The sequence below is a fragment of the Vespa crabro genome, chromosome 2 (genome assembly GCF_910589235.1).
Source record: "Vespa crabro chromosome 2, iyVesCrab1.2, whole genome shotgun sequence".
NCBI classification, from domain to species: domain Eukaryota; kingdom Metazoa; phylum Arthropoda; class Insecta; order Hymenoptera; family Vespidae; genus Vespa; species Vespa crabro.
Genome location: NC_060956.1, coordinates 5,447,900 through 5,474,485, shown reverse-complemented (window position 1 = coordinate 5,474,485; position 26,586 = coordinate 5,447,900). Strand labels below are relative to the sequence as shown.

At 26.2% G+C, this 26,586-nt stretch overlaps 1 protein-coding gene across 8 annotated transcripts in view; it reads right to left on the bottom strand.

Annotated features, from left to right (window-relative positions):
• The window catches only part of LOC124421631 (ankyrin repeat domain-containing protein 6), a 133,645-nt gene that overhangs the window by 69,701 nt on the left and 37,358 nt on the right, over positions 1-26,586 (bottom strand). For 7 of the 8 annotated variants that reach the window (XM_046957029.1, XM_046957023.1, XM_046957026.1 and 4 more), the window contains exon 3: positions 21,159-21,257. The exons of the other annotated variant lie outside the window; for it this stretch is intronic. In XM_046957029.1, the coding sequence (XP_046812985.1) occupies positions 21,159-21,257 (99 nt within the window). The remainder of the gene's footprint in view (positions 1-21,158; positions 21,258-26,586) is intronic. 8 annotated transcript variants of the gene reach the window in all.

The following is a 26,586-nucleotide window of genomic DNA, read 5'->3' as shown; positions in this document are numbered from 1 at the left end:
ATACTCGGAAGAAATTTTATCGACCCCGTGAGAAGGTTTTTAATAGTCCACGATAATACTTCTATCGTTCTTTAGTCGAGTATACGAGGAGATATGACTTAAATCTTTATGATAAAGTTAATATAAAGATCTCGATGATTTTTCATCGATTAAGAGTCTTGTTTCTTAACGGGGAAATGAAGGTGAACGTATTCGATGTTAATCATTCATTTGTGTCTTACTATTTTTCTTTTTTTCTTTTTTTTCTTTTTCTCTTTCTTTTTTTCTTTTTTTAGACTAAACAAAATCAACCAATCAAGTAAAGATCGATTTTTGTTAATTAAGTATTAACATAAAATCGTGATATGCGATATCACTATTATTAATGATATTCAAACATCGTTAATTTACATAGCGCATGCTTTCAAGCAAAACTCGATATCATATCGCATATATAGAATTTTTAATAGATTAAGATTTAGTTTTGTAATAGGAAGTATCAGTATTAATCGTTTATTTTTGTCTTTTTTCAGTAATTAAAGTGATTAATTACATACATATCGATAATTATTAGAAGCATAATCACGATATATATATATATATATATATATATATATATAAACAGACACACACACACACACATTTACACGCATATATATGCTATTATCATTATTACCAGTTATTAATAACATAGATCATTCCTGTATGGAACAGTAATTATCTAAGATAATCATCCACGATATAATCAAACTTATTCTACTAATAACATAGTCTTTATTAACTTGTAAAGTTAATAATGATACAATGAAATAATACATTCTCAGTTGCTTTCGTAGATCCTTTCTAGATTTGTTTTTTGCTCTTTGAAAAGAACAAAAAGAAAAGAAAGAAAGAAAGAAAAAAAAAAAAAAAAGAAAAAGAAAGGGAGGAAAAAAAAGAAAAGGAACAAAAAGAAGGAGTAGGAAAAAAGAAGGAAAGAAGAGAAAAGGGGAAAAAAAAAAAAGGAAAACAATTCGACGAATCTTCGATGAAGCCTCCTATACTACAAAGAAAATGTAATAAGAACAGGTAGCAGTTACGCTGTGGTTAGCGAATTAAAAGGGACGAGTAACGGCGCGAGAAAAGATGAACGTTAAGGTTTTAGGCTCCTACATCATCCTTGGTGGAGCTCCCCCTCTGCGTGTTTGGCTTCCCAGGGAGAAGTACTCTCTCTTTCTCTCTCTTTCTCTCTTTCTCTCTCTCTCTCTATCTCTCTCTCTCTCTCTCTCTCTCTCTAACGCGTATATAGTCATGAGGCTCCTTTGCCACGAGACCGGCACGGCGCTGGCTCCGTTTAAAATAAGCTAAAAGAACGGAAGATGTGCGTAACTGTACGGTCCGATCTAGAGCGCCGATCTCCGATCTCCGACCGGTATTTATTTCCACGATAAGTCATTCTGGCATCGACGCGTTATATTCTCTCTCTCTCTCTCTCTCTCTCTTTCTCTCTCTCTCACGCTCTCTCCTTTTCTCTCTTTATTTTTCTTTTTCTTTTGATCACACGAATGCTACCACGGCTACTTTCAAAGGCTAACAGAACAGCATCACAAACCAAGACTATGTTTCTCCAACTCGATTTAACTCATACTCTATTTTCAATATGAGTAATCGTTCTTACACTTTATTACGTCAAACAATGAATTTTATTTTAATATACCACTCGCGTGTGAATTTATTTACTTTCTCATTATTAATTTCATTATTATTCAAAAAAATATTTTACGTATACGTCGATCTATTGTTTATCAATGATTTATTGTCGTTTCCATTTTTTCTTTTCTTTCTTTTTTTTTTTTTTGTTGTTAAAATCATATCACAATAAAAGAAAGAGTAAATTTGCAAACAGCTTAAAAATCGTAGGATTTTACATTGATGACGTCGTTTTTCTCGAGATTATCGTCGCACTCTTCGTTTCGTTTTCTTTTTCTTTCGGGAAAAATTGCGTCTTTTAAAACAAAAAAAAAAAAAAAAAACAAAAAAAAAAGAAGCTTTCAAGAGCAATCGTTAGCACAAAAAGAATATCCTTTTTTATTTTTGTCTTGAGAAAATCAAGCACAATCATCTAGCTACTTGTTCGTTCTTTATCCGTTCGAACGAACATTATCGATCATCAATATCATTAAAGAATTGTTTATCGAAGAAATTTCTTATGTAAAAAATCAAATTGTTTTCGTTCAAATGTGTCGTATCAGCGCAACATTTCATTCCCATCCATCGCTCATTATCCTTCACCATAACAATAATTCTATTGTTAATCCTATAAACATATGTAATTATTACGTATATGCGTGATCTCGATAATATCGAGATAAGAATTCGATATAACGACGACGAAGACAATGACGATGACGATGATCGAAGATGAAAAAAATATTCTTCCCAAATATTGATCTTTTGACATTATGCATGTTACGTAAAAAATATTTTTTGCATCACAATAAACCAAATAAATATTTAGTTGGTCTTACTTAAAGAAACACCCTATATATATATATATATGTATATATTGTCGCGTATTACATTGTAACCTTATAGAGTGAGAAGGAATTACACGGGTAAAGAGAGAAGATCGAGTTCTTAAAGGTATTATACACGCTAATCTGCTGACACTGACAAAGAATTCTTAATGGAATACAGCTAATCCTTTAGACGTTTAAGCTCTGCGAACACGTATATCGCATTAACCTTAGAGACATTCTCTTTTTCTCTATATATCTATCTATCTATCTATCTATCTATTTATCTGTCTTTCTTTATGGTAATTAAAATATTTCTCGGTCAATCTTGTCCAATGAAAGATATTCAACAACAATTCTAACGGGATCAGAGAAAGAAAATAAATGATTAGAAAATATCGACGGAAAGACGACGGGGATTTATTTTTTGTGATTACTTTCAAAAGAAAAAAAAAAAAGGAGAAAAAGAAAAAGATGAAGAAGAAGAGGAAGTGGAAGAAGAAGAAGAAGAAGAAGAAGAAGAAGAAGAAGAAGAGAAGGATGATAGAAATAATGAGTATCGTGCTAAGAATATTCTTATCGTTTCAATAGTCGTTCTCGTCTCTCGAACATGACGTACATCGTTCCATCCTTCTTCCACCTTTAAGGAGACGCTTGTCGTCTCGCACGAACGACGAGAAATCGTTTCCGTCTAGTTGAAAGAGTCGAAAGTCTAAGCTCGATCAGATCGATCGCATAATAGGTTGCCTTTCTCGACAAGGTTGACATTCTCATACACGAGTCTTCTTTTTACATCGTAAAAATGTAAAACATTAAGGTTGTTCATCCATTCCCTCCCCTCTCCCTCCATCTCCTTTTTTATAATTTACATTTATCGATTTTTACAAACAAGCTCTCATTTAGGTTTAATTTAAAATTTCGCCTTTTTTTTTCTTTTTTGTCGAAATTTTTCAAGAAGCTTTTTATTTCTTTGAAAGATAAAAAAATTGTATTAAAAAATGATACTTGTATTAAAAAAAATATATATATATATATATATTTTTTTTTTGTAATATCTTTTTTCTTTCCCTATTTCTTTTCTTTTCTATAAAATAAAACGAAATAAAATAAAATTAATCTTAATTAAAGTCATTAAATTGATTAAATTGATTAGGATTATATATTGAATAATACCGGACGTAATGATTGCATATTCCGATTTATTTTCAAAATCTTTTCAATCAAATTCTAATTGAACAGTATTATCATTTTATATTTCCAACAAACCACTCAAGCGTATATTCCATTCTCCGTTTGTTCCTTCTAATACAAATTTTGTCCATACATGTCGCTAAAGTGACACAATGTTTCGAACTAAAGGTAATGAACAACGTTATCTCTTTCTCTCTCTTTCTCTGTATTGCACAATCTATCTGTCTATTTATCTAACTATCTAACTATCTATCTATCTCTATCTCACTTTCTTTTATACAGTAAATGGACAGAGTAAACGTACGATGATCGTGCGAATAGAAACGCGAATGGACTCGATTTCAAAGTCGACTTCGACTTGGCTACGTCAAACGACATTTATACCCACCCTCGTATAAGGTTAATCCACCGAGTGGAAGGATCACGAAGAGAGCATTAAATCTCGATGTCTCTCCTTAAGAGCAAACGTATAAAACGACGAGGTAAGGTCACCACCGCTTTCAGGGGCCCTTCTTTGGTGTCGTTACTCCTCCTACGGAACACGATTATCGTGTTTTATGCTTCTCGCTGAATCAAGGATAATAAATCGAGATCAAGCGAGAGCTCGAATTATTATGAGCTTATAAAAAAAAAAAATAGATAAAAAAAAGATCAATTAAGGCCGAGGTATTAAACTTCGAGTGCTCGTTTGTTTGTTTTTTTTTTTTTTTCAATCATTGAAATATCCTGTATATGGATTTATACCACATCCTTCGATTCCGATTTAATTTAATTATGAAATAATAATAATAATAATAATAATAATAATAATAATAATAGTAAATAATTAATATAAAATTGGAAATATTTTCAATTTATTATCATATAAAATTCTAATAAAAATTGAAGCAAGTAATGAAACTTGGACGTGTCATTAAGATTGAATTTTAGTTTAATAATAATTCGATAATTTTAAATCTATGAGAAAATGTATGAGGAACTTTTCTTATTTTTTTTTCTTTTTCTTCTTTTTTTTTCTGTACTTTTTTACTTTTTATTTCTTTTTAATTAAACTCAGATAAAAGCATCGCAATACGTAGGTATTGCGATACTTATTTATGTAATAATTATCGGTAAAATTTTGGAAACAATTTGTAAGAATAAAAAAAAAATTAAAAATTGTTAAACAAAATTTCAATACAAATTGAATCTAAACGTATACGCAATGAAACTTGAAAGCTCTCGATGCCATTAGAAAATTTTTATTTTAGTTGAATAATAAATTCAATAATATTAAAATCTATGAGAAAATCATAGAGTAAATTTTGTTTTTTTTTTTTTTTTAATTATTATTATTATGATTTCTTTTTAATTATACACACACGTATAATTAATACGTAAATATCGAGTGTATAGTTAAATATACACATAGTAACAAGATTTCTCCTATCCTTTTTAAAGTGGCAAAAGATATAGATCTCGTTTTCTCGAAGGGTATTATCGCGTGTCCCGTATATCTTGTCACGGAGAGTCTCGTCGATCGACAAGCACGACACACATCATCGTCCTCCCCTTCAACCCAGGTGTACCACCGGACTACGACGTCCAAGTGTCGTCTTACATACGCATTTACGCGTTATACGCCTTACGTGAGGGAACAAAAAGTATTTCATGAGAACATGTTACGCGTAAGGCGTTATATTGAATCACGAAGTAACGGTGCGCCGCCCTCCCCTCTGCCCCCCCCCCACCTCCCCCCTCCCCCACGTCGATCTCTTGGCACCTAACGTTATTGCATTTCATGGACGAGCTCCGCTTCATTTAGAATCTAAACGAACTGAAAAAACTTTTTTCTCTTTCTTTCTTTCTTTCTTTCTTTCTTTTTTTCCCCCTTACTAACCCGTCCCTTTAGCTCCCGCTGTTTACACCGTCCCTCCACCTACCCTTCCAGTTTACTCGACGTCTTTTAATACTAGCGATATTCTTGTGAAAGACGTTCGATTAAACGTCAGGGTCGACCGACGGAGCTTTCTTCAGCTACTTTAATGAGAAGAGAAAACACGATTCATCCTTAAATGTTAAGTGGAAACGCGCACGCAAAAAAAAGAAAAAAAAAAAGAAAAAAGAAAAAAAGAGAAAAAAAAAGAAAAAGAAAAAGAAATGAAAAAAGAAAAAGAGAAAGAAAAAGAAAATGATAAAAGACGTCGACGAGTATAACGAGCGAAATTTCACTTCCTTCGTCGTCGTATTACGTTTTATTTGAGATACTAATAAAGAGCCATAGACGCAATTAAGAAATTTTTTTCCTTTCTTCTTCTTCTTCTTCTTCTTATTCTTCTTTTTCTTCTTCTTTACTCTTTATCTTTTTCCTTTTGTTTTCCTTTTTCTTTTTATTTTTCTTCTTTTCCTTTTTAATCTCTTTATTAATTAAAATTACGAAAGAGAGTTAAGATCTTTTTATTTTGAACGGTATGAAATTATTAAAAGGTTTTGAATAATCAAGCGCAATTTCAATTTTCAACAAAATAGATTTTAACGCATAACTCATCCGAAAGAGAAAGAGAAAAAGAAACAGAGAGAGAGAGAGAGAGAGAGAGAGAGAGAGAGAGAGAGAGAGAGAGAGAGAGAGAGAGAGAGATAGAGAGAAAGAGAGAATGAGAGGTAAAATAGTAAGAGATCCTTCTCGATTAATTAAGTGTGGAAATGAAAGACCTTGCTCTTTGCCAATCCCAGAAACGTACGAATCACCGTGTCGGATAATGGCAGTCGATTAAGGTTATCCGTCGAGTACCTACAACGTTGGTACTATCCTCTCTCTAGTCGACGAGTAAGTATAGCCGTCGGAGAGAAACTTAATTATGCACTGTAAAGTAACTACGCATGGTTATAGATATATATTAATATATATATATATATGTGTGTGTGTGTGTGTGTGTGTGTGTGTGTGTGTTCGTAAAATGTCGAGGGGTTGTCGAGGGTTGAAGTCAGATAACGTCAATCGTGTCATCCTTTTCGTTAGAGATTGTAATATCTCATTCGTGAAATATGAAAAAGTATAATAGTTTAAGAAGAAGCAAAAAAAATGATTGGATCGATATGTTAATCGTAATAATTAGTTTAACGAGAAAAAAAAAAAAATAGAGAAAAAAAAAATGCAAATTTTTCTTGATAAAGGAAAAGATCGATCTTGAATAAAATTTATAATTGTTAAGAGATAAATTTCATTAATTAATTATTCTTCTCTTCATTTCTTTTATCTTATCTCACCTTTCCCTTATATTTCCGGATATAGTTTTATATATATATATATATATATATATTTTTTTTTTTTTTTTACGATCACATGATATATAGTAATACAATTATTTCCTTTGGTTGTTGTTCCTCGACAGGATGCATCAACCATTATCTGTAAAACCTTCGAACGTACGAAGCCTTTTAATGATTCTTTGGCCGTCGCCGAAGGACGTAAAGGTCGGTCGTTCATTAAAGTTCCGCGGGGTAGGTTTTGTTCTTATTAAACAGGTGCGCAAGTGTTCGCAGCCTTTGGTACGGACATCCGTCCTCTTTCGTCGGCGATCTCTTCTCGATCTTTGCATCTCTAGCGGAACTCATCTTCGCGGCGAATACTCGTCGGTCGTTAATAAAGCTGAAGTAATGACTTGCGTTGATTAACTCTCTTCTTTTATCGACGTCGAACCTCTTAGTAAGAGAACACGCGAATATATTTTTCATTTAGTTAAGTTCTTATTTAGAACATAATCACGAAAAAGGAATTTTTTTTCTATCAAAGATTTTTCTATCCTTTATAAAATAATTATTTTTATATAATCGAAGATTTTAAGGTCGACTTTATAATTTTTAAATATATTTTCTTTTTTTTTTTTTTTTAACGTAGAATATATTGTCATCGTAGAAAAAGAAAGTTCATACTTAAAAAAAAAAAAATGAAAAAAAAAGAAAAAAAAAATCACAATATTTTCACCATGAAATCAGTTAACTTTTGTTTCGAATAATTTTTCTCAAGAATGCCACCTTCTTGTAATCAAAATTTCTAACGCTGTATTTTGAATGTCCCCCTATACGTATATTACAACATAGTATTATTATTCTACATTAAGTATAACTTAGACTTAAAAAAAAAAAAAAAAAAAAAAAAAAAAAAATGAAGAAACAAAAAAAAAGAAGAAACATTAAAAACGTCGCATATCAATTAAATAAATAACTTTATAATGATAAAATGAAATAAGATTTAAAAAATACAGATATCTAGTATATAATTTATATAGAATTATAATTTCTTAATATGGTATTGACATAGTAACATACCGACTTATATAAATGTTTGAAATTTAGGCGACTCGATCGAATGAACGTAAACAATTTCATTCGGCTATCACTATTTTTACTATTATAAACAGACGTGCTATCGAAATGATGAATGGAAATATTTGTAAGACGATATCTTCGAAACCAAAGGTCATAGAGATATGAAAAAAAAAAAAAACAGATCATTTTAAAGAAAAAATTCTTCTTATCTATTTACAACGATATCATCGATACAATAAGAACGATTTCGTATAGACGTTCATTGCAAACACAGTAATATATTCGATAAAATTGATTTTCTCGTAAATTGTAACTTTTAAGAAATTATTACTACATTATTACTAAATCATTACTATTATTTTACAATATTATTTATAACACATATATCTTAAATTAAAAATCTTATATAATTATGATATATTCATTGTGTTATTAAAGTAAATTCAAACAATTAATATAATATAAATGATATATTTACAATATAAATTGTATTGTACAATGAGTTTATTATTAATATCAAATAAATAGTTGATATTGATTAGAGGATTTCAAATGAAATCATATATTAGTCATTATAAACTGAGATAGTACTAAAGATAATACTATCTAAACATGTAATTAGTGTGAAAAAGTAGAAATGAATCGCGAGGTTATTCCTTTCAATTATCTAAAAGTAGTAGGTTATCAGAGCAGGCAAATCACAGATTAGATTCTAATTTCTTTTTTTTTCCCCCTTTCCGCAAGCAACATGATAGAAAAGTTAATACGCAAATACACGAAGGAAATAGCAAAACCCAAGGAACACCACATCTTTACCTGTGGTATATCTACCTAAGTATTCTAGACAGTCCAGCGAAAGCTATCACGGCCAATTGCAAAACGTTTTTGCCACAAGAAAGGTGACTGCCGTGGTGGCTACGATACATTATATACATACATACATACACACATACATACATACATACATACATATATATATACATATATATCTATATAACTTAGTAACTCTTATGTACATATATACGTATTATAACTGTGTATGTATGGGTAGATGTATGTATGGTAGAATACGTAGTTATCTAGCAGTAAGTCAGTATATACGATTAGCCATACGATTTACGGTAATTGGACTGATTTTAATGACTTTTGAATTATCGTCGCCACGAACCATCTCTTTCTTTATCTCCATCTCTCTTTCTCTGCTCGCATTTCCTTTCTCTATCTATTTACTATCAATCTAACAATCTATTCTATCTATCTATCTATCTATCTATCTATATATCCAAATCTTTTTTTGTTTTTATTTCTTTCATTATTTCACGTATATTATGAAATTTTTATTATTAAACTTTTACAATCTACGAACTAATTTTCATTTATTACGTACGCATCGCAAATCATCATCTGGTTGGGGACATTAAATGATTCACTTTCTCTCTTTCTCTTTTTTTTTTGTTCTTTTTTTTCTTTTCTTTAACATTCTACCTTAGCTCGAATTGGATATGTACGTTTTTATCTTTTTTTTTAATTTTCTTTTTTATTTTTCCTATTCTGTAATAACGTTGGCAACATCACGTCACGGTCTTTTATCTATATATATATATATTATAAAACAGCGTACATATACAATAAATAGTAATAATCGTAGTAGTTGTAGTGGTTTGTGTTGTAGTTTTTAATATTATTTAATTTGAATATTACATTATATAATTTTATATTACATTATATAATTATATACACACATATATATATATATTGTGTGTGTGTGTGTGTGTGTGTGTACGAGGGCGTAGAGGAAAAAATCATTTGCATTTTCAAAAGTGAAAGACTCGTCCCATCTTGACATACATATGCAACAGAGACGCTCTTATTGACGAAGATAATCTTTGTATTGAACAAGCGATTTTAGTTTACGTGGTAACTCGTCCATAGTTATTACACCTTTCGGCGGTAAATTTCAATATAAATATATACACCATATATATAAAGATAATACTCGATCGATACGCGACTAGTTTAAAATTTTATCATGATATGGATAAAATAATAATATTAATGACGGAGCTTGGTGATAATGTTCATGATTATAACCGATGATGATAATACCGATCAGTATACCGATCATGTAAAATATTCATAGATCAATGAACTCAAATTTAGCTGAAAATATTTTTATTTATATTATTTTCTCTCTATTTATATATATGTATAATCATTATATCAATATATATATATATTAATCATTTATAATGATATGTAAATTTGAAGTCACAAACTCATATATCTGTCATTTCATTTTTTTTCTTTTATACTTAATATTGTATATATTATAATAATACTAATACAAATTTTAGTATGTTTATGTATTAGTACCGATATAACTATAAATTATTATTAACTATTATTATTATTGTTATGTAGTTTATGGTATGAATTCTGTATTTTCTTTTTTTTATTTCCTTATAGTCAATAAAAAAATTGAGTTATAGGTTTAATAAATTCTTGACAATGTTTCATGGAGTCCGTTCAATATTATACTAGTAAAGAGGACGATGTCACCAACCTGTTTTTAAAGCATTCTACGAGTCGTACAAACGTTATGGTAAAGAGTTAGTATAGTAATTTACGAACGGTTCGCGATCTAACGCACACGTATGACCGATTTTTTACAGACTGACAAGAAACGTGTCAGCGCTTTTCTTTACACTTTCTCCTAATTAAAATTTATTGTCTAGTTACGGCGATATAGCGGTACGATCGAGCTCATCATTAAAATAACAACGTACTAGAATATATTTTTCAATATAAAACGAATTTTATTAAATTGTTATTCGCCCTTCGATAATATACAATTAAATTATGGCGATCAATTAATGGATAAGATTATAAATAATACCATAAATTTTTGTTAATCAGTTCCAATTGATTTGGACGACTATTACCAATTGATATCAACTGAAACAAGATAGATAATGAAAATCCAAATGGAAGATAATAAATATCTATTAGATTGCCCATTGAGTAAGGAATTTTCAATTAAAAAAAAAAAAAAAAAAAAAAAAAAAAAAAAAAAAAAAAAAAAAAAAAAAACTCTACAGTGTTGTTACCTTGGATGTAAAATGTTAAATGTTTTCAATAAAAAATATTATAACAATATTATTTATATATTTAGATGTAAAAATTACCGATACATTTCTTTGATATAAAATACAACAGTGTTTTTTTATGTATCTTGATATAAAATGTTAAATATTTTCAATAACAACAACAACAACGAACAAAAAAAGAAGAAAGAAAAACGCGTTATTTATTTAAATATAAGTTAAAAAAAAATTTCAACATTACTTATCGATACAATCCAATATTCATTCGTTCGATAGATCAAATAAAAAAAAATAAAAGTTTCAATATTAAAATGGTTTGATGAAATAGAAAAAAAAAAAAAAAAAGAAAAAATAACTACGATAATTATAAATATATATATATATAAAAAAAAAAAAAGAAAACTCATGAGTTTAACGACAATGGCATGGTTACAAGATACGAACAAGATACTTATAAAATACGAATAAAATCATGAGATGGTAATATAACAATAAACATTGAAATAACAACAAAACAATTTCATTAATATCTTCGACACCTATCTAACGTGTATTAAATCAGACGTAATACCGGTTACCTATCTATTTACCATTATAAAAGTATCTATCTATCTATCTATCTATCTATCTATCTATCTATCTGTCTATCTATAATCGTTTAAGTTTATTGGATATTCCCGTTTGGTTTAAAGTCTTCTTCGTTATCTTTCAACATCTAAGAACGCAAGTAAGACTATCGTCTTGAGCTGTGAGCACTTTGAACGTGGAGTATGAGAGCATGCTGTTCTCTGCCATCTTTCATGGTTGGTGGGAGAAGCACACCAGTCAAACTGGTATCATTGTTCCAGTCGCACACCAACGTATACACACATATGCATATCGAACGTGCCCACGTACATACATATTATGGACCGGCTTTGAGAAACATCGCACAGCATCATCCATCGGTGGGTTCTCGGTCTGGCGCCTTCGACGAACAATTCGCTAAATTCGACTTTTACGAGCTTGATTTTTTTAACATATTGTAAATCAAAAATAAATTGGATATTCGTTATTTAAAATGAAATAAAAAAAGAAAAGGAAAAAAAAAATATATATATATAATTCCTTTTTTTTTTTTTTCTTTTTTTTTCTCTTTTTTTTTCATAATGAACCTCAAAATATCAACGAGCTTCGTAACAATTTTATATTGTCGATAATACGTAATTTTAATATGAAAGTTTTATTTTTGTGGAAAACAAAAAAAAAGCATTCTTACGTCACTTTTAAATTCAAAATAAGTCGGATATTACGTTTATTCGATGAGCAAAAAAGAAGTTCCTTTTTATTTTTTCTTTCTTTCTTTTCTTTTTCTTTTTTTTTTTTTTTTCACGATGCACCCCAATGACGTTGTTGTCGGTAAATTTTAACAATCTTATCGCCGATAAAACGCACTTTTTATATCTACGATTTATCCGAAAAATACTTAGCAAATGTGTCGCTACATAAATTGGTATAATTGAATCGTTAAAAAATATTCTTTATGATATTTTGAGTGTTAAATTCGGATTGTTGGTAAAGTAAGTATCTTTAAATATTTTCCAAAAGAAAAAAAAAAAGAAGAAATAAAAGAATAAAAAAAACAAATAAAAAGAAAAGAATCGAGGAAGATATCAAAGATCTCTGAAGATTTCTTTTTCATCTGTTTATATTCTTTTTCCTTAGGAACGTACCGAATCTCTATATCTCTGTGTGTGTGTGTGTGTATGTGTGTGTGTCTATACTTATATATTACATTCATATATATATATATATATATATATATATATATATAAGTTTAAAATATTTATTAAGATCGAGGCAACGGTCAAGAGTATTTGCATAATTTTCGAATTAAAAGCAGAATAGCTGTAAGAATTACGGAGACGTCTCAATTTCAATATACAATCGGTCCGACTCGATATGCCTTAGCTCGATCTACGATGGTTCTTTTTTTACAACCGGTCGAGCAATAAAATCTTATCGAAAGATGCTCGTAAAACGAGAGTAGTCTTGGATCTCTCTCTTTCTCTCTCTCTCTCTCTCTCTCTCTCTCTATATATATATATATATATATATATATATATATCTCACACATACACTCTTTCTTTTTTTCTTTCTCTTTTTTTCTCTTATCGTCGTTCACAAGTTCTACAAACTTTGTTAGAATGCTTTTTCCGTAAGTCTATAAAGAAAGAAAGTAAAATTGGTCGTTTCTTTCCTTTTCGGCATTGTATACAGGACATAATATAACTAAGTAAGTACATTTTACGAAGATGAAGGCATAACGGCGTTAATGATACAAGTATCGGAGATGTGCGTATACGTTAGTGTTTGTTAACTCTGACGCTGACGCAAAGCTTCTTATTATTATCCCTATAATTCGGCCTACGAACGATTATTTTGAATGGACAGAGATATATTCACCATTTCGTTATCTCCTCGCGGCATATTTTAAACGAACGAAAAAGATGTTAAGGAAAAAAAAAAAAAATAAGAAAAAGAAAGAGAAAGAGATTGATACGACGTTACCGCTAGATTGCTTAATAACAGTGCGTATATATATATATATATATATATATATATATATATATATATATATGTATGCATGTATTGATATATAAATATATACATACATATATATTATATATATATATATATATATATATATATACATATAGTATATATTGAGAATAAATAGTGTTGTAGAATGTAATTGGAGCACAGCTAACATATATACTTTCATTAGAAGTGTTGCAATAAAAAAAATTTTTTCGCTGCAGGCATAACTATATAATACATACATACATTTATACACATATATATATATATATATAATATATATGAAATTGTACGTGCAATCTTGTTCGTAAGATAATTCGTTTTATCCGTATTGTATAATTATGGAGAAAGTTTGCAAAACGGAGCGTTTGAAAATTGTCGATAGATCGAGTTTCATACGAGACTCGAGAATTTTCTCCCTATTTTTTTTTTATTTTTTATTTTTTTCTTTTTTTGGGGGGGGGGGAAAGTACTTTCCGGATCACGTAAGAAGAAATAATCAATCGTTAGATACGTACGTAAATATGTATATATGATATAAATATAAAATACGATTTGTGTGTCCTCGATAAGGAATTATAAAGGAGAAAGGATCAATCGCAATTTAATCGGCGTAAAAGTCGATCCTTCGCGTCAAAGAAATCGAGAAAACGTGATCGAAGAAAGAGAGAAAGAGAGAGGGAGAGAAAGTCACGCGATCTTAGATGATTATCGTTGATCTCGTAGGTAATACGAACTCGAAAACAGGATCGATCTCGTGTCTGATTAGATCGATAGATGGATTTTTTTTTTTTCAAACTTCGATCCGCAATATACGTATAATATATCTATAAGTGTTCCGCTAATATATAATTTTTTTTTCTCCCTTCCCGTATATTTTTCCTCTTTTTCTTTTTGAATTTTCTTTTCTTCTTTTTTGTTTTTTTCTTTTTTTTTTTTTTTCAAACGAAACAGATCCAATATACGTAAGAATAATTATATATTTATCTTCTATAACGAAAGGAATATGTAATAATAGGATAATGATAATAATAATATTTATCGTTGTTAACACGAAAAGAATTAAGTATCATTCGACACGTAAAAATCCTATAAAAATGTTCCCCGTTATATTTCTTCCTATCTCATTCATTATTTCCTTTTTCTTTTTCTTTCTTATTTCTTTTCCTTTTCTTCTTCTTCTTCTTCTTCTTCCTCTTCTTTTCTTTTCTTTTTCTTTTCTCGAAAAGAACCCAACGGGTTGTTTGGAGGCCGAAGAAACATCGCAGAATTTTACCTGTTCGACGATCTGTAATAGCTGCATACCTTTTTCACAGCGGCGTCGAACACAGTGGCGTAGCAAATTTATGGGATAATGTCAAGGATATTTATATCTTCTGTTTATTTCTTTTCTTTTCTTTTTTTTTTTTTATTTCTTCTTCTTCTTTGTTTCTTCATTTCTCTTTTTTCTTCTTCTACGTCGTCATCGTCGTAGTCGTCGTTGTCGTTGTCGTTGTCGATCGTTGTAGTCGAAAGTATCGGTTTCTCGCGTTCGATCTTGATGTAAGAAAAAAGAGAAAGAAGAAAACGAGAAAGAAGGCAAAGAAGTTAACGATAAACATCGTAATTTTAAGTTTCCCTAAAAAAAATTAATACCCATTTTTTTTTCCTTTTTTTCTTCTTCTTCTTCTTTTTTTTAAGTTGGCCTAAAATCGTATAATTACTAATGGTATAATAGTCGTCATCGTAGTTCGTTTCTTGACGTTGGAAAGATTGGCCTAATGTAACGGAGGATAGGAAAAAATAGAAAGTTAAAAAGAAAGAGAAAGAAAGAGAGAGAGAGAGAGAGAGAGAGAGAGAAAGAGAGAGAGACAGAGAGAGAGAGAGAGAGAGAAAATAAATAAAAACAAAAAAAAAGAAAAAGAAAAAAAAAGAAAAATAAAATCGAAATTCTAACTCTGGGCAACTTACATACATACATACATATGTACAATATATCGTAAGAGCTGTCAGCGTCTTTTATTAAAATTTTTGGACGATCGGCTAATTAACTCGAGCGAGTTACCTACCTGTCGAACTTGCTGACTCGCCAGATGGAACAAGAAAGTCTGGTCCCGAAGAAGACGAGGGATGTGAAAGGAAAAAAGTAAGAGAAGAGAGAAATTAAAAAACGAAAGAAAAAGAAAACGAGAACAAAAAAAAAGGAAAAAGAAGAAAAAAAAAGCAAAAACTAAAAGGAAAGCAAAGAAGGAAAAAGGAAAAAAAAATAAAAAAAAAGAAATAGAAGAGAGAAGAAGAAGAAGAAGTAGTAAGTGGGAGGTAGAAACGTCTTTTCGTGTGCCGCCTATATTCGTCTAAAAAGCTATTTCCAGGGCCCTTCCTAATTATAGGTTTCGTGGCACCATGAATGTTCTCTATCTCTCTCTTTTTCTTTTTCTCTCTTCCTCTCTCTATTTCTCTCCTTCTCTCTCTCTATTTCTCTCCTTCTCTCTCAGTTTATAGCTATTACGTCGACTTGGGCGTACACATCGAAAAAGAAATGTGTGCCAAATTCCTCGCGGCGAAACATCCTGAAAAGCACGCGGATGGCCATAAGCTTCGCGCATAAATCTCACGAAGAAAGGAGAATCCAGACGGTAGAATGTGGAAAAGAGAGAAGAAAAGTAGTGATATAAAGGAGTGAGTGGTAGAAGGGAAGGGGGATGGGAGGAGGGTATAGTGCGGGATAAAGTGGAAGAGAATTTCTGTCTGATATACACGATGCCGAATTATACGATACTGAAATAATTCATTCGATCGAGGGAAGAATACCCTTGAAAATTATCGAAATTTATGTACGTCTTTGTATATCGAATTAAATCCCGATTCAAAGTCGAGATCGTAAATAACGACGTGTCATTGTCACTTTATACATTTATTTATGTCCTTTTTAGTTTTCTTTTTTTTTTTTACTTTATATGCACATATACATATATATATATATATTTTTTTTAATACTTTTATTTCTTCTTTTGTAAGACGGAAAAAGAGGGAAGTGTGAAAGAGAGAGAGAGAGATAGAGAGAGAGAGAGAGAGAGAGAGAGAGAGAGAGAGAGAGAAATAGAGAGAAACGAAAAACGAAAAATTATGATCGTTCTCATTAAGTAATTAGTATCGTCGAAAAATAAAACGATATATAAGTATGTATATATGTGTGTGTGTGTGTGTGTGTGTATGTGTATATATATGATATTCGTGAAGATACGGTCGTAATTCACGTTACCACGAGAGGCAACAAATTTTCACGTGAGTTACAAAGATTGTTGGTACGCCGGTTCAAAGATCTCGCGAAGTCTCGCAATAAATTTCATGGATGTAGACGTAACGCTCGAGTATTACACTTCTCTCTCTCTCTCTCTCTTTCTCTCTCTCTCTATCTCTCTCTTTATCTATCTATCTATCTCTCTTTTTCACTTTTATCTTTCTTCCCTTCCTTCTTTCTCTTTCTCATGTAGACCGAATCGTAACGACGTGTAACGTCCGTTCGTGTCTTAAGGAATTTACAGGACACATTTACAACACACAGGGGCGATATTTCAGTCAGTCAGTCTGATCTTCTACGTTTAAAGTACAAAGGTCGACGTCAGGTGAAACGTCGAATTCGCTTACTTTCGATTCAATTCATGATCTCTCCCGCGAAATTTATCTTTTCGATGAAAGTTCTTGTGCTCAAAAAAAAAAAAAAAAGAAAAAATAAGAAAGGAAGAAAAACGAGAAAAGGAAAAAAAAAATATATATATATATATTCAAAATAAATTTGATATGATAAAAGTGACGGGTTTCGAAGTGTCAGATAAAAATCATTCGTTATTAAAGTCTTAAGCATCTTTTTAACATTATCTTTTTAACATTACCATAATAAAATTGTCGTTCGCATAATTAACACACACACACACACACACATATATATATATACACTTTTGATAAGAAGGGAACGCCATAATGAATATAAAATATTTAATTTAATTAAATACAGATAAAAGCATTTAATTTTAAAAATGAATACGATATATATAAATAAAATAAATGTCATTGGATTCGACATGAACTTTTTATTAGTCGATATTTAATAAAGTGGCGATATATAAAAATTAATTTAATGTAAATCGATATAATATCGGTAACGAGATTATACGAATCTAATTCTAGTAATTCGGGTATAAGATATCGGTGCAGATTTAATAGGCGAGAAATGAAGAAGAAGAAAAGGAAGAAGAAGAAGAAGAAGAAGAAGAAGAAGAAGAAGAAGAAGAAGAAGAAGAAGAATAAAAGAAAGAAAAAAGTTCAGGATGTATAATCGTTGGCCACCAGCGGCGCGTTACAAGGATTCTAAATAAAGGCACGCTCGTACAACGTACGAAGAACTTGGGTTCGTACCCCACGCTGGTAAGATCTAACCAAACGTGTTTTCTGCGGGTGGTAGTAAGAAAAGATATAAAGAGAAAGAAAGAGAGAAAGAGAGAGAAAGTAAGAAAGGAAGAAAGAAAGAGTTAAAGAGAAAGAGAGAGAGAGAGAGAGAGAGAGAGAGAGAGAGAGAGAAGAAGATTGGCCGTCAGTCAGTTCCAGCAATGGACGTATTGTACAGTGGATGCAGAACGAGTCGACTTCTTTTCGAAGAGTAGATCACGCTGGGCGATAAGCAAAAGGTGATCCTGATTGCTTTTTCAAATCATTTCGAGTCATTGTCTTTTCTCGTCTTAACTCCCTTTACTCCATATCGAATGAATCTACTTATTATTCTTGATCGAAGATCGAAGAATTTACGTAGATCTGTGATAGGAACGAGTTAACAAAATTTACGAGAACAATGTCTGACGATTAAATAATGATTTTCCTATCTATATTCATTAAAAAATAAATAAATAAATAAATAAAAGAAAAAAAAAAGATAAAGAAAAAAAGAAAGAATTGTGATCAACCAACGTTAATATAGAAAACATTAATTTTTATGGATCTTCATATTTTAATTTGCTTATCAACGTATAAAAGTTAATAATTATATTATAATTGATAGGAGAAATTCTTCATATATTTTATCCGCCACGTTCTATAAATTTTGATATTAATGTCGTACGGAAGAGAGAAAGAAAGAAAAGGAAAAAAAAAAAAAGAAGAAAACAAAAAAAGAAAAAAATATGTGACAAAATCTACATGCCTGAGTTACTTACTTACATACTTCGTCGTATGATTAGCAAAACGAACGTGTACGCAACATGTGATCGATTTTTCTTATTTATTTTAAACGGCTAGTAGTAATTATCACGATACGCTTAACGATTGATACGCGTATGTGTAACGAAAGAGAGAGAGGGAGAGAGAGAGAGAGAATGAGGATTGAAAGTGGACCAAATGCGTTCCTATAAATTCCAGAACGCAGGTACGATATTAAAGCAAAAGTGGAGCTAACATTTTTTCACTTCGTTAACGCCGATACGTCGTGTACCCATAATTACACGGTAATTACATCTTTCGGGTATTCATTACTCAGGATAATCGTATTGCTATATTACTGCACTGACACGTAGAACGGCCCACCGATGGGTATGACTTATCGGCCAATTCCCGCTAAGAGGACCGTCCACGCAACAGAGATTTTCTCATCCCTCCCTTTCTCTCGTATTTTCTATCTCCCTTTTGAATCACTTATTCTATACGTCTGTTTCACTTTCTCTCATTGTGTATCTCTTTCCGTTCGTTTTCATGTATATCTCTCTTTCTCTCTCTTACTCTCTGTTTGTTTTTTATCTTTCTCCCTCTCTCTCTCTCTCTCTCTCTCTCTCTCTCTCTCTCTCTCTCTTTTTCTCTTCATTTATAATCATGACCAATAAGGACTATCTTGGACATTATTTGTATTTATTCTCTTATTCTCATATTTTTTTTTCATTCTTTTTTCCTTGTCAAACATCTGATTTCATTTCCTTTCATTTATTCGAAATGATCTTCTTGATATCATGTCGTTATCGTGATACATTTCAACTGAAGAAAATGTCACCTGCGAAGAATTTATCATTCGTAGAGGTAACTTATGAGAGAGAGAGAAAAAATCGAGAAACTCTCGGAGTAGCCGTAATTACGTATGTAAAATGCGTGGATCTTTTTTCTTTCCTTTTCCTTATCTTTTTATTTTTTATTTTTTTTTTTTTTTTTTTTTTTTTTTGTAAGAAGGAAAGGAGATACGAAATAAAAGCGAATACCGTTTCTTCGTGGCTAAGCAAGTTGAGCTTGAATTGGCTTCCGGCTAAGTGTCACAAACTCAGGATATAAATCTTTCGATGCTGGTAGAAAAGAGTGAAAAAAAAAAAAAAAAAAAAACGTCTGCTGAAAATGGAATTGTTCGAGGGTACAATGACATTACGTTAAATTACCGTAAAACATTCGTTGATAGCTAATCGTTACGTCTGAATGCATCGAGTAATCACCGTTTCAAAATACAGAAGATGAGCCCAAGGAAGTTCTTAAATGAAGTTAAAAGTTCGTAGGCGGGGCCAATGGACCGAGCGAAAAGAATGAAGTGAAGTCAAAAGTTATTAAGTGATTTGAAAAATTGAGATTACTCTTTTTCGAGCTGATTAATTCTTTCTTTTTTGTTTTTTTTTTTTTTTTTAATTTTTTTTTTCATTATTTCATATTGTAAAAATGTTCCTGGTAATGTAGCGAAAGAAAAAAAAAAGAAAGAAAAAAAAATGAAAACGTCATAGTTTAACAATCCCATCTATCGTGAAAAAAAAAAAAAAAGAAAAATAATTAATACGCAATTTTTTGTCCAGTTGAATACTATATCATATTCGAAAGATTATATAAGATTAGAAACAATTTATTTATATAGAAATTAAAATTAGATCGATCTTTCATTTCTCATGCAGTTGAAATTAATTATCTATAAAAATCCCATATGCATATACATATAAAATATATATCCCATATATATATATATATATATATATATATAAATTTTATATATATATATATATATATATATATAAATTTTATATATATATATATATATATAAAATATATATCACGTATATCAAACAAGAAAATAAGTCAATCACGAAGTTAGTTGGTATATTCAACGACGTCGTTTATGGCAATTAATTTCTTACTCGACAGTCTTTCATTTTTCATATTTTCTCCCCTCTCTCTCTCTCTCTCTCTCTATCTATCTATCCATCTTGAAATAGTTATCGTCATCGTAAATCGATCAATACACCAAAGCTCTTAACTATCTTTCATAAGATGGGCGTAATCGATAAAAAAGGAATATAATAACTCGTTCTAGATTTTCCCCTTCTGTCTTTCTAATCGTTACTTCAGGATCAATGCTTTCAACGTCTCACGATTTCGAAGAACGTAATGGCGCGTTGCTAATCATTGAAACAAAAAAAAAAAAGAAAAAAAGAAAAAAAGAGGGAAAGAAAGAAAGAAAAGACCAATATCTATCCTCGTAGATCAAAACAAACTCATTTCCAAGGATATCACTCACCGAGTCAGCTGCATTAACCTCGGCTTCACGAAGTAGAAGAGCATTACAGACGTCAGTGTGGCCGAGTGCTGCAGCCAATAGCAAAGGACTTCGTCCATTCTAAATAATATAAGAAAAGGTGATAATATATATCATATACTTTACAATATTTTTCTTTTTTTTATAATATTTCTTTTATTTTTCTCCTTTTTTTCTTCTCTTTTTCTTTTCCTTTTTTTTTTTTTTTCTTTTGGCTTACAATACATCTCGTCATTATTCATGATCGTTAATTCGTCGATATATTTATATTTTATATTTTTATTCGAACTATTTGAAATGTTTAAAAATCATTTCGTCGTTCTTTCTTTTCAATTTTCTTTTATTATTATTATTATTATTATTATTATTATTATTATTATTATTATTATTATTATTATTATTATTATTATTATTATTATTATTATTATTATTATTATTATTATTATTATTATTATTATTATTATTATTATTATTATTATTATTATTATTATTATTATTATTATTATTATTATTATTATTATTATTATTATTATTATTATTATTATTATTATTATTATTATTATTATTATTATTATTATTATTATTATTATTATTATTATTATTATTATTATTATTATTATTATTATTATTATTATTATTATTATTATTATTATTATTATTATTATTATTATTATTATTATTATTATTATTATTATTATTATTATTATTATTATTATTATTATTATTATTATTATTATTATTATTATTATTATTATTATTATTATTATTATTATTATTATTATTATTATTATTATTATTATTATTATTATTATTATTATTATTATTATTATTATTATTATTATTATTATTATTATTATTATTATTATTATTATTATTATTATTATTATTATTATTATTATTATTATTATTATTATTATTATTATTATTATTATTATTATTATTATTATTATTATTATTATTATTATTATTATTATTATTATTATTATTATTATTATTATTATTATTATTATTATTATTATTATTATTATTATTATTATTATTATTATTATTATTATTATTATTATTATTATTATTATTATTATTATTATTATTATTATTATTATTATTATTATTATTATTATTATTATTATTATTATTATTATTATTATTATTATTATTATTATTATTATTATTATTATTATTATTATTATTATTATTATTATTATTATTATTATTATTATTATTATTATTATTATTATTATTATTATTATTATTATTATTATTATTATTATTATTATTATTATTATTATTATTATTATTATTATTATTATTATTATTATTATTATTATTATTATTATTATTATTATTATTATTATTATTATTATTATTATTATTATTATTATTATTATTATTATTATTATTATTATTATTATTATTATTATTATTATTATTATTATTATTATTATTATTATTATTATTATTATTATTATTATTATTATTATTATTATTATTATTATTATTATTATTATTATTATTATTATTATTATTATTATTATTATTATTATTATTATTATTATTATTATTATTATTATTATTATTATTATTATTATTATTATTATTATTATTATTATTATTATTATTATTATTATTATTATTATTATTATTATTATTATTATTATTATTATTATTATTATTATTATTATTATTATTATTATTATTATTATTATTATTATTATTATTATTATTATTATTATTATTATTATTATTATTATTATTATTATTATTATTATTATTATTATTATTATTATTATTATTATTATTATTATTATTATTATTATTATTATTATTATTATTATTATTATTATTATTATTATTATTATTATTATTATTATTATTATTATTATTATTATTATTATTATTATTATTATTATTATTATTATTATTATTATTATTATTATTATTATTATTATTATTATTATTATTATTATTATTATTATTATTATTATTATTATTATTATTATTATTATTATTATTATTATTATTATTATTATTATTATTATTATTATTATTATTATTATTATTATTATTATTATTATTATTATTATTATTATTATTATTATTATTATTATTATTATTATTATTATTATTATTATTATTATTATTATTATTATTATTATTATTATTATTATTATTATTATTATTATTATTATTATTATTATTATTATTATTATTATTATTATTATTATTATTATTATTATTATTATTATTATTATTATTATTATTATTATTATTATTATTATTATTATTATTATTATTATTATTATTATTATTATTATTATTATTATTATTATTATTATTATTATTATTATTATTATTATTATTATTATTATTATTATTATTATTATTATTATTATTATTATTATTATTATTATTATTATTATTATTATTATTATTATTATTATTATTATTATTATTATTATTATTATTATTATTATTATTATTATTATTATTATTATTATTATTATTATTATTATTATTATTATTATTATTATTATTATTATTATTATTATTATTATTATTATTATTATTATTATTATTATTATTATTATTATTATTATTATTATTATTATTATTATTATTATTATTATTATTATTATTATTATTATTATTATTATTATTATTATTATTATTATTATTATTATTATTATTATTATTATTATTATTATTATTATTATTATTATTATTATTATTATTATTATTATTATTATTATTATTATTATTATTATTATTATTATTATTATTATTATTATTATTATTATTATTATTATTATTATTATTATTATTATTATTATTATTATTATTATTATTATTATTATTATTATTATTATTATTATTATTATTATTATTATTATTATTATTATTATTATTATTATTATTATTATTATTATTATTATTATTATTATTATTATTATTATTATTATTATTATTATTATTATTATTATTATTATTATTATTATTATTATTATTATTATTATTATTATTATTATTATTATTATTATTATTATTATTATTATTATTATTATTATTATTATTATTATTATTATTATTATTATTATTATTATTATTATTATTATTATTATTATTATTATTATTATTATTATTATTATTATTATTATTATTATTATTATTATTATTATTATTATTATTATTATTATTATTATTATTATTATTATTATTATTATTATTATTATTATTATTATTATTATTATTATTATTATTATTATTATTATTATTATTATTATTATTATTATTATTATTATTATTATTATTATTATTATTATTATTATTATTATTATTATTATTATTATTATTATTATTATTATTATTATTATTATTATTATTATTATTATTATTATTATTATTATTATTATTATTATTATTATTATTATTATTATTATTATTATTATTATTATTATTATTATTATTATTATTATTATTATTATTATTATTATTATTATTATTATTATTATTATTATTATTATTATTATTATTATTATTATTATTATTATTATTATTATTATTATTATTATTATTATTATTATTATTATTATTATTATTATTATTATTATTATTATTATTATTATTATTATTATTATTATTATTATTATTATTATTATTATTATTATTATTATTATTATTATTATTATTATTATTATTATTATTATTATTATTATTATTATTATTATTATTATTATTATTATTATTATTATTATTATTATTATTATTATTATTATTATTATTATTATTATTATTATTATTATTATTATTATTATTATTATTATTATTATTATTATTATTATTATTATTATTATTATTATTATATGACTACGTAAATACAGACATATACAAATAACGAAATAATCTTTTCACAATGACGACATTGATAGTTCGTAATAAAAATCATACGAGATATATTGTCATAGATATATAATTGTATATCTAAAAGCGAAAGATATTTTTGTTTTTTTTTTTTTTTTGTATTATTGGCGAATTATTTATCCGTTGCGTTACGTGTAGACTTCATCGACGGATCAATTAGTGTTGTAATTAATAGCTACCGGTATTTCAGTTTGTAAGCTCGCGCAGAGATTTCCCGCGTCGAATTAACTCCCGCGATCGGACAGTACGCAAGCCTTAATTAGCTGAACAAGGAATCGAGCAACACGAGCTAAACGACAACGCGACGACGATCGTCCCTTTACGTATATCCGTGGAACCTTCGTTTTACCCTACGAAGTACGATACGATGACTTAGGAACGATCTCTCTCTCTCTCTCTCTCTCTCTCTCTCTCAGGCGAATGGCCACCATGACCTTGATTCAAATCCTCTTTAAATCACGAATAAAGAAGAACAATAAAAACACGATTAATTACAAAATTCTATATATTATATCATTATCTCATATATAACTACAAAACGTAAAAAAAAACGTAAATACTTTTCCTTTGTATTTTCTTTTTTGTTTTCTTTTTTCTTTTTACTGTAATGAAATATTTTATTATATAATATTTATAATTCATTGTATCATATCGTAAAGATGTATTTATGAACAAAATAGATCATAGAGTGATTTAAATATTAATCGTCAATAAATGTATTAATATACATTGTTAATAGGCGCGATTAATATACTAAGTATTTTTTACTTATACTACGTATGTAATTATCAATATAAAATTGTGTAAATTAATATACGTGATAAGTTATTATAATAAAGGTACGGTTTTATTTTTATTTGATATTTTTCACTTAATATCGATATTATCAATTTTTCTTAAATTTTAAATAATTCAATAATTATTCTAATTCTAATTCAATTAGGTATATGAACATAAACGATGAAACGAATTACATTTAGTATACGATTTAGCCGATCACGAATACGTTAAAAATTAACATTGATCTATTCAAGGAAATAGATAAAATGAGAAGTAGATCTTTATGACTGGCTAAAGGAACGAAGAAGGGGAAGAGAGAAAGGAAGAATAATAATAAGACCACCACGTTATTTATAGTAAACGTATTACAGATGTGATGATAAATGTCTTATATAATTTATAGATATAATTCAAATTTATGACGACAATAAATACGAGATAATCAATTAACAGATTAGTTCGAAATCGTAAAAAAAAAATAAAAAGAAAAAGAAAAAGAAAAAAGATAGGAAAAGAAGTGAAAAAAAAAGATGGAAAAGAAGAAGATTCGATTTCTCGTTGATGAATATCGATTTAAATGCTAGTAGGAGAAGCTTGTCATGGTTTTTAAAAGCTTTGATCTTAAGCCGACTTCTTTCGACTATATAAAAGTCATCGTGGATCAATATATACACATGTATATTATACATATATATATATATATATATATATA